Source organism: Entelurus aequoreus, linkage group LG25 (assembly GCF_033978785.1).
Source record: "Entelurus aequoreus isolate RoL-2023_Sb linkage group LG25, RoL_Eaeq_v1.1, whole genome shotgun sequence".
NCBI classification, from domain to species: domain Eukaryota; kingdom Metazoa; phylum Chordata; class Actinopteri; order Syngnathiformes; family Syngnathidae; genus Entelurus; species Entelurus aequoreus.
In genome coordinates this window covers 6,585,670-6,598,717 of record NC_084755.1, presented here as the reverse complement: position 1 = coordinate 6,598,717, position 13,048 = coordinate 6,585,670, and the positions used below count along the sequence as shown (strand labels likewise).

Sequence of the window (13,048 nt, the reverse complement as noted above, 5' to 3'; positions counted from 1 at the left end):
TTTTTGTGAGCAACATGTGCTCCAATCACTACATCACAAAAAAAATAAGAGTTGCAGAAATGATTGTAAACTCAAGACAGCCATGACATTATGTTCTTTACAAGTGTATGTATATATATGTGTGTATATATATATATATATATATATATATATATGTACATACGTACGTGTGTATATATACACACGTACGTACGTGTGTATGTATGTATGTATATATATATATTTTTTACCTCCAAATTGTATTCAAAAATCCAGATTTATTTTTGGCCAAAATGGTGCAGTCGTAGTAGTATCAACCCAAATAAAAGCCATTTTGTAATGTGTTTTAGGATCAGAAGCGAGCGGAGAAGGTGTCCAAGCGGGTCAGCGCCATTCAGGAGGTGAACGAGAGCGTCAGCCTACTGACTCAGCTCCTGCAGGATTACGACAGCACCGCCACAAGTCAGAGCAACTTTGAGCTCCTTCAGGTGAGCGTGAGGAGTGTCTCACGAGCTCTTTCAGTTGGAACGTCAGCTTAGTTCAGTAGGCTGGTCACGTTCAAACGTAGATAGAAAATACACGAGGACGTGATTTATTATGTGACACAGCTCAAATTGGTGTTTTGGTTATTGTTATATTTAGCTATTTCCACCTGCTCAGGTTGGCGGAAGAAAAAGCTTGTAAATGTTCGAGCTCAAGTGAAGCACACACTTTTAGACTGCACCAGGGTTTGGATTTACACTTGACCAAGCGTGGACTGGAGCCAACATGAGTGTGAGCAACATTGTGCTTCTAAGCCTTTCATTCTTTAACAGGACCTTTACCAGCGCTGTGAAAAGATGAGACCCACACTGTTCAGATTGGCGAGTGATACGGAGGATAACGACGAGGCTTTAGGTGAGTTTTGCCAAGAAATACTTTCTCCAAAGCAGCTTGAACCATGGATTTTTATTTCTCTTATGTTGGCACATTCCACAGCGGAGATCCTGCAGGCCAATGACAGCCTGACTCATGTCATCAACCTGTACAAACAGCAGGTGAAAGGGGAGGTTGTGAACGGCAACAATGCGTTAAACACACAAAAACAAACAGGTGGGTGAAACTAAGGCGTCACAGTTGCTCAAATTGTAATCCATATTTTGGCTTCTCACCATCATAAAAATGTCATAATCGGGGAAAAACCGCTACGTGCATGCAAATTCCTGAGCTTGTAACGGTGCAATGAGCATTTGAGTGGAAAAAAGACTTTGGCCAGTAGAAGTTTAGGATGCTACTTTTTGAAAGTGCGCTAGTATGCCTAGTCAATAATCCATAAAACTCAACAACAAAAGTAAGGCCATTTGATTTTCGCATTCACGTAAGCACATTATTGCCCAATAAACCGGAATCCACTGTTAAACACGTAATATCAGGGAAAATGACATAAATGTGACGAAAATGTTGTTATTGTGAGGAGAAGGAACATTTACCTACTCAGTGGCCTAGTGGTTAGAGTGTCCGCCCTGAGATGGGTAGGTTGTGAGTTCAAACCCCGGCCGAGTCATACCAAAGACTATAAAAATGGGGCCATTACCTCCCTGCTTGGCACTCAGCATCAAGGCTTGGAATTGGGGGTTAAATCACCAAAAATTATTCCCGGGTGCGGCACCTCTGCTGCTCACTGCTCCCCGCACCTCTAAGGGGGTGAACAAGGGTGATGGGTCAAATGCAGAGGACAAATTTCACCACACCTAGTGTGTGTGTGACAATCACTTAATTTGTAACATTGTCAATTTATGAATGTACAACAGTTTGTTTATGTAAAACTGTTTGTTTATTTTGTTGACCACCGACCGAAGAAATAATAAACTAACTACCGTATTTTTCGGATTATAAATCAGTTTTTTTCATACTCTGGAGCGAATTATGTGTGAAATTAACACATTACCGTAAAATATAAAATATTATTTATCTAATTCACGTAAGAGACTAGGCGTATATCAGCAATCGTCACACACATACGTCAACCAATAAAAATTTGGCGGGGGCGGGTCATGGCAGAAGTGCATTGTGGGTCATGGCAGAAGTGCATTGTGGGTCATGGCAGAAGTGCATTGTGAAAAAAAAGATGCTACCTGCTGCTACTTCCGTACCTATGAAAATGGATAATTTCAACATTGGCGGTAATTTATAAAAACTGATAAGGGCTCAACAAAAATGGCAGCGAAAAGGAAATCATGTACTGCAAATTACAAGCTGGACGTAGTGAAATATGCAGCAGAAAACGGCAAGAGGAAGCGGCGCATTGTCTACCTTTGGAGTTGGCAGAGTTGTTTAGAAGCGACACAGAGGAAGAAGATTTCATGGGATTTAGCGATTAGGAGTGACAGATTGTTTGGTAAACGTATAGCATGTTCTATATGTTATAGTTATTTGAATGACTCTTACCATAATATGTTACGTTAACATACCAGTTGGTTATTTATGCCTCATATAACGTACACTTATTCAGCCTGTTGTTCACTATTCTTTAGACATTTTAAATTGCCTTTCAAATGTCTATTCTTGGTGTTGGATTTTATCAAATACATTTCCCCAAAAAATGCGACTTATATATGTTTTTTTCCTTCTTTATTATGCATTTTCGGCCGGTGCGACTTATACTCCGGAGCGACTTATACTCCGAAAAATACGGTAATTTTTTGGGGAAAATGTGTCCGCTACCGCTCATTCATCCTGAACTAAACAATGTGGAGACAGCCACCTGAAACGCAGACGAAACAATGAAGCTATAGCTAGCAAGAACAATCCGTACGCCCACAACACATCTCATCTTTTTGTGTTGTTGTGAACGACATCATGGATGTAAGATCAACGTACAAACAGGACTGCAGTCACAACTTGAGAGACTTTTTTTCCTAGTTATCTACACGTCAAGTTCAGGACAGCAGCACAACGGTTTCAAAAAAGGACCTTAGACAAGCATAATGTGCTTAAAGCACTTAATGACACGTTTAGAAAATGTTTATGCTTTCACTTCAAATATTGGTCAAAACTGTCCAATGATATATTGCACCAATAAATGTCAGGATGACATTTTATCAAAGGTTATTCATGTCACAAAAATCACACACTCCATGCTGGTAAAATAAGCGTAAATAGTAAAAATTGAAAAAAATTAAACGGAAAAAAATATTTTAGTTTTTTTGTATTGCTATTATTTTAATTTATGATTGTTGCTATAGGTGGAAAAAAATTCTTAATCGATTCCAAAAAAATCTCAAATCTATTTTTATGTTTATATTTTTTTAAAAATATGTCCTGTCCAGCTTCTTTATTAAATGTTTGGGTACAATTTTATCAAACAAAACCAGTTTTCTTTTAAGTAATATCGAAATGTATCAGAGCTTTATTTACAGTAAGAAGGAGATTCATATGGCCCCATTCGTCGCGGTTTACCTCAATCATTCAATCAATCAATGTTTATTTACTTAGCCCTAAATCACAAGTGTCTCAAAGGGCTGCACAAGCCACAACGACATCCTCGGTTCAGAGTCCACATACCTGACACATGAAACGTGACAAATCCATCCATTTTAGCCGCCAGACAGCAGTAGAGTGTTAAATATCTTAAAATTTCTTTTGTGGCAATTCCAACTTTGACCACAGCGTCAGTTGCTATGGAGAGTGTCGCTTTCCATCATTTTCAGCAGACTGCATTGCAAAATGATTAACCCACCCCTTCCTCTCACATGAGATCCACCCAGGAATGGGGCCATATGAGTCCTTCCCCTACTGTATTTTACAGAGGAATGTAGTTCATCATAGAACTGGCACTTAATTTTATTTAAAAAGTATTGATTTTGAATTGAGAATCATTTTGAATCGAGAATCGTTTTTGAGTCGAATCAAACCGTGTGGTGCCCAAAGATTCACAGCCCTATTTGTTACCAATGTTATTTTGCTTTTTGTCATTTTTGTATTCATTTATATGCGGTTTTTCTTTGAAATTATATTTAGAGTTGTTTTGGTGATACAATAAATACTCATGTTTTCAAATTAATGAATAATCGTGTTATTAATCGTGATTTCAAAATTAATCAAAAATAACTGAGTATTTATTTTTGCCGTAATCGTCCAGCCCGAGGTGAGTCATGAACAGATCCGCTAGTAAAATCCCAATGTTCGCCTGGCAGGAGGAACTGCACTGTTGGACCTGTCGGGGTTGGACACGTCACCCCAGTCGCCCCCCTCCTTCCCAGAATTCCCTACTCCAACAGACAGCCTCAACGTGACCTCACAGGAAACGGGCATCTCTCTGCTGGACGATGAGCTCATGTCGCTTGGTAACCACATCCCTGAAGTACTGATCCTTACTGAGCTTTTCAGACACTCACGTGTGTGGACTCCCTCAGGTCTAAGCGAAGGAACACACACCTCCAACCCTCCCTCGCAGCCGGAGGACTCCACCGCCTGGGATTCTTTCCAGGTGAGAAGCGGAAATTGGTGGAACAATCTCTTTTTTTTTTTTCCTTTTTAATTATTATTATTACTCATTTCACCTTTAAGTCGTCTGACAGCATCGATGCAGACATCCCGGCAGCACCCAGTCTCCTCCTGAGTCCAGAAGCACCCTCCCACTCCCATCCCATCTCCCCTGGCTCGGCCCCCAGAGGCTCCGCCCTCGATGAGCTCGACTTGTTGGGAAAGACGCTTTTGCAGCAGTCCCTTCCTCCAGAGGGCCTGCAGGTTAAATGGTACAACATGACACTCTTGTTGTGGGGAATATGCCTAAATCCTGATCTAAATGTACACTCCTGATCAACATTTTTAAAAGGCAACTGCACTTTTTTTGAAATTCCCATGTGAGACAAGAACACTTTTTTCTCTTTGTTATGCATTGTAATTTGTAATATACGACGTGTACTATAGCTAACGAGACTAATCTATTCTGCATATAAAGCTCTTTTTAAAAAAAATCCTAAAACTGCCATTTACATGTGGTGACCTGCATATTAACCAAGTATTAGCGACGTTGTTACAAGAGCTAACGCAGAGGAACTAATTTTAGCAGTGCCCTGATCACAGAGAGCTAACTAGCTACTGCAGCTATTGACATATTAGTTGGTAAAAGTTGATGTTCAAATACCAGCAGTCGTGCTACCAGTTGCATAATTTGATCGCGGCATCCATTTGCGCTGCCACGTCAAAAAATGACACCTTAAGTGTCAAAACGCCGATTTAAATATCATATTACTCTCAAGGTAGAATGGCCATTTAGTTTTTTATACTATACAGAGGTAGCACATTCTGACAGGCATGTTTAGCCAACAAATAATGCTTCCACTACCGCTCGTTAGTTGACCACGACTCTAATTGTCGTAGTTCCTCTGTGCACACGCAACATTTGTTTTTATGAGCTGAGATGAAGTGGCTGGGGAGAGGGAAGTCTGGGCTTCTCTGCTTAGGCACCTCGGATAAGCGGAAGAAGACGGACGGATGGATGGATGGATGGAAAAAGAAAAATCAACTATAAATACGACCCCCTCTGCAGTCCCTCCCAGAAACCCTTGGGGTATCGGACCCCTGTTGAAGCCCTCAGCTCTACTTGAACCTTACAGTGCAAAATATAAATTCTTGCAATTTTTTAGCTGGTTCTAAAATGTTGGTCAGGAGTTTTCTACGGGACTCAAACATTGAGGTGCGGTGCAAATGTGAATTATGAATGTGTGTGTATAATACATTTTACTTAGTGTATATAATACATTTTACTTATAAGGCACCTTTCTGGGCACTCAAGGACACCGTACAATTTCAAAACAATAAAATAAATTAGATAAAAACAACAAAGATTGATAAGATTTACAGTGAATAAGCAGTCACGAATAGGTGTGTTTTACGTATGTATATGTACAACTACCGGTATATGTATGTATATGTATATGTACAACTATATGTATGTATGTATGTATATGTACAACTATATGTATGTATGTACAGTTATGTTCATAATAATAGCAGTGTGTTTAAAAAGGTGTGTAAACCTCAAAATTCTTCAAAATTGTATTTTAATGAACACAAATGCATTGGGGAGACTGCACATTCAATTTCAAAGCCAGAAAATTGGAAAAAAGTAATTCAATTTGACAATATTTTACAGAAAGTCAAGAAATATAAAACAAAAAAATAGCAGTGTTGACATCTTTCTTTATAAAACTCAAATGTACTGTATAAACTAAGAAAGGCTTGCAGATTCAACTTTCCTTAGAATTATTAACTATAATTTAGTTGCATAACCACGGTTTCTGATAACTGCTTCACATCTGTGGCACATGTAGTCGACAGGTATTGCAGCCCAGGACAATTGTACTATGTTCCACAATTCCTCTGCATTTTTTGGTTTTGCCTCTTGAACAGCATTCTTTGTCAGCCCACAAGTTTTCAATGGGATTAAGGTCCAGGGATTGTGCTGGCCACTCCATTACTTGAACTCTGTTTGTCTGGAACCATGGTTTTACTCGTTTGCTGGTGTGTTTGGGGTCATTGTCTTGTTGAAACACCCATTTCAAGGGCATTTCCTCTTCAGCATACGGCAACATGACTTCTTCCTGTATTCTGGTGTACTAAAACTGATCCATGATCCCTGGTATGCGATAAATAGGACCAACACCACAGTACGAGAAACATCCCCATGTCATGATGCTTGCACCACCATGCTTCACCGTCTTCACCGTGTACTGGGGCTTGAATTCAGTGTTTGCAGGACGTCTGACAAACTGTCTGTGGCCCTTAGACCCAAAAAGAACAATCTTACTCTTTTTATAAATAGTTGATTTATATAGGCTAGTAAGGTAAAGTTTTGTACCTGACAAGTTTCGGCTATCTTGCTTCTGCAGCCTTCCTCAGAGGTGTCACGTGATGTTAGTGTGACGTCATCTGTGACGTGTTATATGGATTGTTCCATCCCACCTGAGGTGGTGGGATGGCGGTGTCCCCTGGTGTGCGTCGGGGGTAGGGCGGGGCGCCCCCTGTCGTCCGGATGTCCACCAAACGGCCGGGGGCGGCCCTGCAGGACTGTGTCCCAGGTGCGTCAACAGGGACGAGGGAGCCTACCAACTATCCCACACCTGGGACACAGTCCTGCAGGGCCGCCCCCGGCCGTTTGGTGGACATCCGGACGACAGGGGGCGCCCCGCCCTACCCCCGACGCACACCAGGGGACACCGCCATCCCACCACCTCAGGTGGGATGGAACAATCCATATAACACGTCACAGATGACGTCACACTAACATCACGTGACACCTCTGAGGAAGGCTGCAGAAGCAAGATAGCCGAAACTTGTCAGGTACAAAACTTTACCTTACTAGCCTATATAAATCAACTATTTATAAATACACATTAGTAGGCTAAATGAACCTCTTTAACATACAATCTTACTCTCATCAGTCCCCAAATTTTACGCCATTTCTTTTTAGGCCAGTCAATGTGTTCTTTGGCAAATTGTAACCGCTTCAGCACACGTCTTTTTTTTAAACAATGGGACTTTGCGGGGGCTTCTTGCTGCTAGCTTGGCTTCACATAGACGTGGTCTGATTGTTCCAGTACTCACAGGCCATCTTAGATCTTCTTTCATCCTCCTGGAGCTGATCATTGGCTGAGCATTTGTCATTTTGGTTATTCGCCGATCCATTTCAATAGTCGTTTTTCTTTTTCTTCCTCGTCTTTTTGGTTTTGGCTGCCATTTTAAAGTGTTTGATATCATTTTAGCTGAACAGCCTATCATTTTCTGCACTTCCTTATAGGTTTTCCCCTCTTTTATTAAATTCTTAATTAAAGAACGCTCTTCTTCTGAACAGTGTCTTCAATGACCCATTTTACTCTGTTTTTCCAAGGACAAATGCACAGCCAGCATATGCAGCGTCAGTTGCCTTGATCCTAAAATAAGGGCCAACTGTTTAACATATTTTTTTTTACACATAATCAAAGATGTCACTAATGGAACGCAGCACTGCTATTTTTTTTAACACGACCCTTTCAGTAAATGATTCAGTTTTACAGAATCAGCAGCATGCACATCATTCCTGTTGGGTCTGTTGGTTTTCTATACCTTTACTAAACCTTCTAGAAACTTACTTGCAGTGTAGAAGTTGAAATTCTAACAAAAACAGTGATTTATCTTGCTAGTGATGTGGGACTGCTATTATTTTGAACACAACTGTATGTATGTATATGTACAACTATATGTACAACTGTATGTATGTATATGTACAACTATATGCGGGTGATGCGTTTAGGACTCAGTGTGTGCGCGTCCTTTAATAAATACTTTTTGACATTGTATCTGACAAGCCTGCAAGATGCTGCCATGTGGAATGTAAAAGAAAGGATGACACAGTGGCATGGATTGTGCCCATGTGACTCTTCATCTCACTAATATCATCAGGCCTGGAGGACATTATGGGACATGAGCATTGTGGAAACAGGTCACATGCATGCTGGTTATCTGCTTCTAGGGACAAGCAGCAGTCCAAGCCAACTCTGCGAGATTTACAGAGCAAGTTGGGGTCCAACATCACCCCCAACCCCATCCCAGCCTTTGTCTCGGACCATCCCCCACTACCCCTGCACTCAGAGCCCAGCCTCGGTCCTACCTTGTTGGACGTGTCCCCAGCTCACACGGAAACTTGGTCCGCTGAGGACTCCCTGGCGGATGTTTTTGTACCTCTAGAATCCATTAAGCCCAGTAAGTGGACACAACTGTTTAGAATCAAAGATCATCTACGTGCGTCCCAGCATAATGTCCCCTTCCAGGTAGTCTGTTACCTGTCACCGTCTTTGACGGACACAGTCTTCGTCTTCTTCTCCACGTTGCACGCGACCCACCTCCATCACGCCCCGACGTGCTGGTGGTCATCATCTCCATGCTGTCTTCTGCTCCTCTGCCCGTCACAAACATCAACTTCCAGATTTTGCCGCAAAAGGTCTGCAAGGGTGTCCTTTTTTGGTTTTAGTCGGCGAGATGAGACGTCTTCCATTTGTGAGAAGTGCTTTTATTTGTTTGTTTCCTGCAGTCAATGGTGGTGAAGTTGCAGGCACCTTCAGGAACACAACTCCCTGCCTTCAACCCCATCCTTCCTCCTGCGGCCGTCACACAGATCATGCTCCTGGCAAACCCAAATAAGGTATTTTATGTGTAACGATTACTTCCAGCTGCAATAACACTCCTCTATTGAATTACTATTGTGTGCGTGTTACCAAGATAGATAGATAGATGGATAGTACTTTATTGATTCCTTCAGGAGAGTTCCCTCAGGAAAATTAAAATTCCAGCAGCAGTGTACAGAATTGAGATTGAATTTAAAAAAGTAAATAATGGGGGTATAAATGGAAACAAAATAGAAAGATATTACAATAGAATAAAAACAAAAAGCATCAATGAGAATACAAATATAACAGTAAAATAAGAATATAACAAGAGAAACCAAGTAAACTAACATGCTAAATGGTGGACTAAAGTTGTGGCTGTTGGCAGAGTTGTTGTCACGTGGCAAAGAGCTACAAAAGCAGGGGCGTCCAAGGTGCTGCACAGGGGCCGTTTGCGGGTCAGGGCCATTGAAAATAAGATTAGGCCGAGAAAAAAAAGCAGAAATGGTGAAAAATAGCGCAATGCCAAAATGTGACACTAATAACTTAAACTTTTTCCTTAATTATGTATCACCTTTTTTAGTCTTTTTACCAAATAACTTATATTATTGTGTATAAATTACTTACTAAATAAAACGTATATTATTGTGTATAAATTACTTACTAAATAAAACGTATATTGTGTATAAATTACTTACTAAATAAAACTTATTGTTGTGTATAAATGACTTACTAAATAAAACTTATGTGTATGAATTACTAACTAAATAAAACTTATTATTGTGTATCAATGACTAACTAAATAAAACTTATATTGTGTATAAATTACTAACTAAATAAAACTTATTATTGTGTATAAATTACTTACTAAATAAAACTTATATTATTGTGTATAAATTACTTACTAAATAAAACATATATTGTGTATAAATTACTTACTAAATAAAACATATATTGTGTATAAATTACTTACTAAATAAAACGTATATTATTGTGTATAAATTACTTACTAAATAAAACGTATATTATTGTGTATAAATTACTTACTAAATAAAACGTATATTATTGTGTATAAATTACTTACTAAATAAAACTTATTGTTGTGTATAAATGACTTACTAAATAAAACTTATTATGTGTATGAATTACTAACTAAATAAAACTTATTGTGTATAAATGACTAACTAAATAAAACTTATATTGTGTATAAATTACTAACTAAATAAAACTTATTTTTGTGTATAAATTACTAACTAAATAAAACTTATATTATTGTGTATAAATGACTAAATAAAACTTGTTATTGTGTATAAATTACTAACTAAATAAAACTATTATTGTGTATAAATTACTAACTAAATACAACTTATATTATTGTGTATAAATTACTTACTAAATAAAACTTATTATTGTGTATAAATTATTTACTAAATAAAACTTATTGTGTATAAATTACTAACTAAAACCTTATATTGTGTATAAATGACTAAATAAAACTTTTTATTGTGTATAAATTACTAACTAAATAAAACTTATATTATTGTGTATAAATTACTAACTAAATAAAACTTGTTATTGTGTATAAATTACTAACTAAATAAAACTTATATTATTGTGTATAAATTACTAACTAAATAAAACTTATTATTGTGTATAAATTACTTACTAAATAAAACTTATATTATTGTGTATAAATTACTTACTAAATAAAACTTATATTATTGTGTATAAATTACTTACTAAATAAAACTTATATTGTGTATAAATTACTTACTAAATAAAACTTATATTGTGTATAAATTACTAACTAAATAAAACTTATATTATTGTGTATAAATTACTTACTAAATAAAACTTTTATTGTGTATAAATTATTTACTAAATAAAACTTATATTGTGTATAAATTACTTACTAAATAAAACTTATATTATTGTGTATAAATTACTTACTAAATAAAACTTTTATTGTGTATAAATTACTTACTAAATAAAACTTATATTATTGTGTATAAATTACTTACTAAATAAAACTTATATTATTGTGTATAAATTACTTACTAAATAAAACTTTTATTGTGTATAAATTATTTACTAAATAAAACTTATATTGTGTATAAATGACTTACTAAATAAAACTTATATTATTGTGTATAAATTACTTACTAAATAAAACTTATATTATTGTGTATAAATTACTTACTAAATAAAACTTTTATTGTGTATAAATTATTTACTATATAAAACTTATATTGTGTATAAATTACTTAGTAAATAAAACGTATATTAGTGTATAAATTACTAACTAAATAAAACATTGTGTATAAATTGCTTACTAAATAAAACTTATTGTGTATAAATTACTTACTAAATAAAACGTCTATTGTGTATAAATTACTTACTAAATAAAACGTCTATTATTGTGTATAGATTACTTACTAAAAACTTATTGTGTATAAATTACTTACTAAATAAAACTTATATTATTGTGTATAAATTACTTACTAAATAAAAGTTATATTGTGTATAAATTATTTACTAAATAAAATGTATATTGTGTATAAATTACTTACTAAATAAAATGTATATTATTGTGTATAAATTACTTACTAAATAAAACGTATATTATTGTGTATAAATTACTAACTAAATAAAACATATTGTGTATAAATTATTTACTAAATAAAACTTATATTATTGTGTATAAATTACTTACTAAATAAAACTTATTGTGTATAAATTGCTTACTAAATAAAACTTATGTTATTGTGTATAAATTACTTACTAAATAAAACGTCTATTATTGTGTATAAATTACTTACTAAATAAAACTTATTGTGTATAAATTGCTTACTAAATAAAATGTATTGTGTATAAATTACTTACTAAATAAAACTTATGTTATTGTGTATAAATTACTTACTAAATAAAACTTATATTATTGTGTATAAATTACTTACTAAATAAAACGTCTATTATTGTGTATAAATTACTTACTAAATAAAACTTATTGTGTATAAATTACTAACTAAATAAAACTTATATTGTGTATAAATTACTTACTAAATAAAACTTATTATTGTGTATAAATTACTTACTAAATAAAACTTATATTATTGTGTACAAATTGCTTACTAAATAAAACGTATTATTGTGTATACATTACTTACTAAATAAAACGTATTGTGTATACATTACTTACTAAATAAAACTTATATTATTGTGTATAAATTACTTACTAAATAAAACTTATTATTGTGTATAAATTACTTACTAAAATAAAACTTATTATTGTGTATAAATTACTTACTAAAATAAAACTTATTATTGTGTATAAATTACTTACTAAATAAAACGTCTATTATTGTGTATAAATTACTTACTAAATAAAACTTGTTGTTGTGTATAAATTACTAAATAAAACTTAATATTGTGTATAAATTACTTACTAAATAAAACTTAATATTGTGTATAAATTACTTACTAAATAAAACTTATAATATTGTGTCTAAATTACTTACTAAATAAAACTTATAATATTGTGTATAAATTACTTACTAAATAAAACTTATATTGTAAAATAAATTCCATTGGGGACTTTTTTTTGCTGCTGATTGTGATGACGTGTATTAAGTGTAAAAACAAAGAGTATTGACGGTTGACAGTGTAAGAATATCCACACTATATTTAAAGTATTTCCTTATTTTATTTGAAGTACTATCTACTACTCTTCTAAATCCTTTGCTTTGTCCAGGGTGTCCACAACATTACCAAACAATATTGAGGAAATAAAAATATGGACTTACTCACATGAGTATTGATGATAGACTGATACCACCCCTGGTATTGACACACTTGTTATATTATCCTCTCCCTAGACTCTTAATTTTGTTAATACCTGATAATTTCTATTGTGACACTTGTTAAAGTTTACTTAACACTTATTT

The 13,048-nt window shown here is 35.0% G+C and overlaps 1 protein-coding gene across 2 annotated transcripts in view; it reads left to right on the top strand.

Moving 5' to 3' along the window:
• LOC133643018 (ADP-ribosylation factor-binding protein GGA1-like) overlaps positions 1 to 13,048 on the top strand; it is a 26,409-nt gene that overhangs the window by 11,389 nt on the left and 1,972 nt on the right. The window contains exons 8-16 of one of the 2 annotated variants that reach the window (XM_062037437.1): positions 330 to 467; positions 795 to 876; positions 958 to 1,071; positions 4,155 to 4,304; positions 4,374 to 4,447; positions 4,528 to 4,715; positions 8,474 to 8,703; positions 8,772 to 8,941; positions 9,032 to 9,142. In XM_062037437.1, the coding sequence (XP_061893421.1) occupies positions 330 to 467; positions 795 to 876; positions 958 to 1,071; positions 4,155 to 4,304; positions 4,374 to 4,447; positions 4,528 to 4,715; positions 8,474 to 8,703; positions 8,772 to 8,941; positions 9,032 to 9,142 (1,257 nt within the window). Of the gene's footprint in view, positions 1 to 329; positions 468 to 794; positions 1,072 to 4,154; positions 4,305 to 4,373; positions 4,448 to 4,527; positions 4,716 to 8,473; positions 8,704 to 8,771; positions 8,942 to 9,031; positions 9,143 to 13,048 lie in introns of both variants that reach the window. The other variant, XM_062037436.1, reaches the window with a different exon arrangement.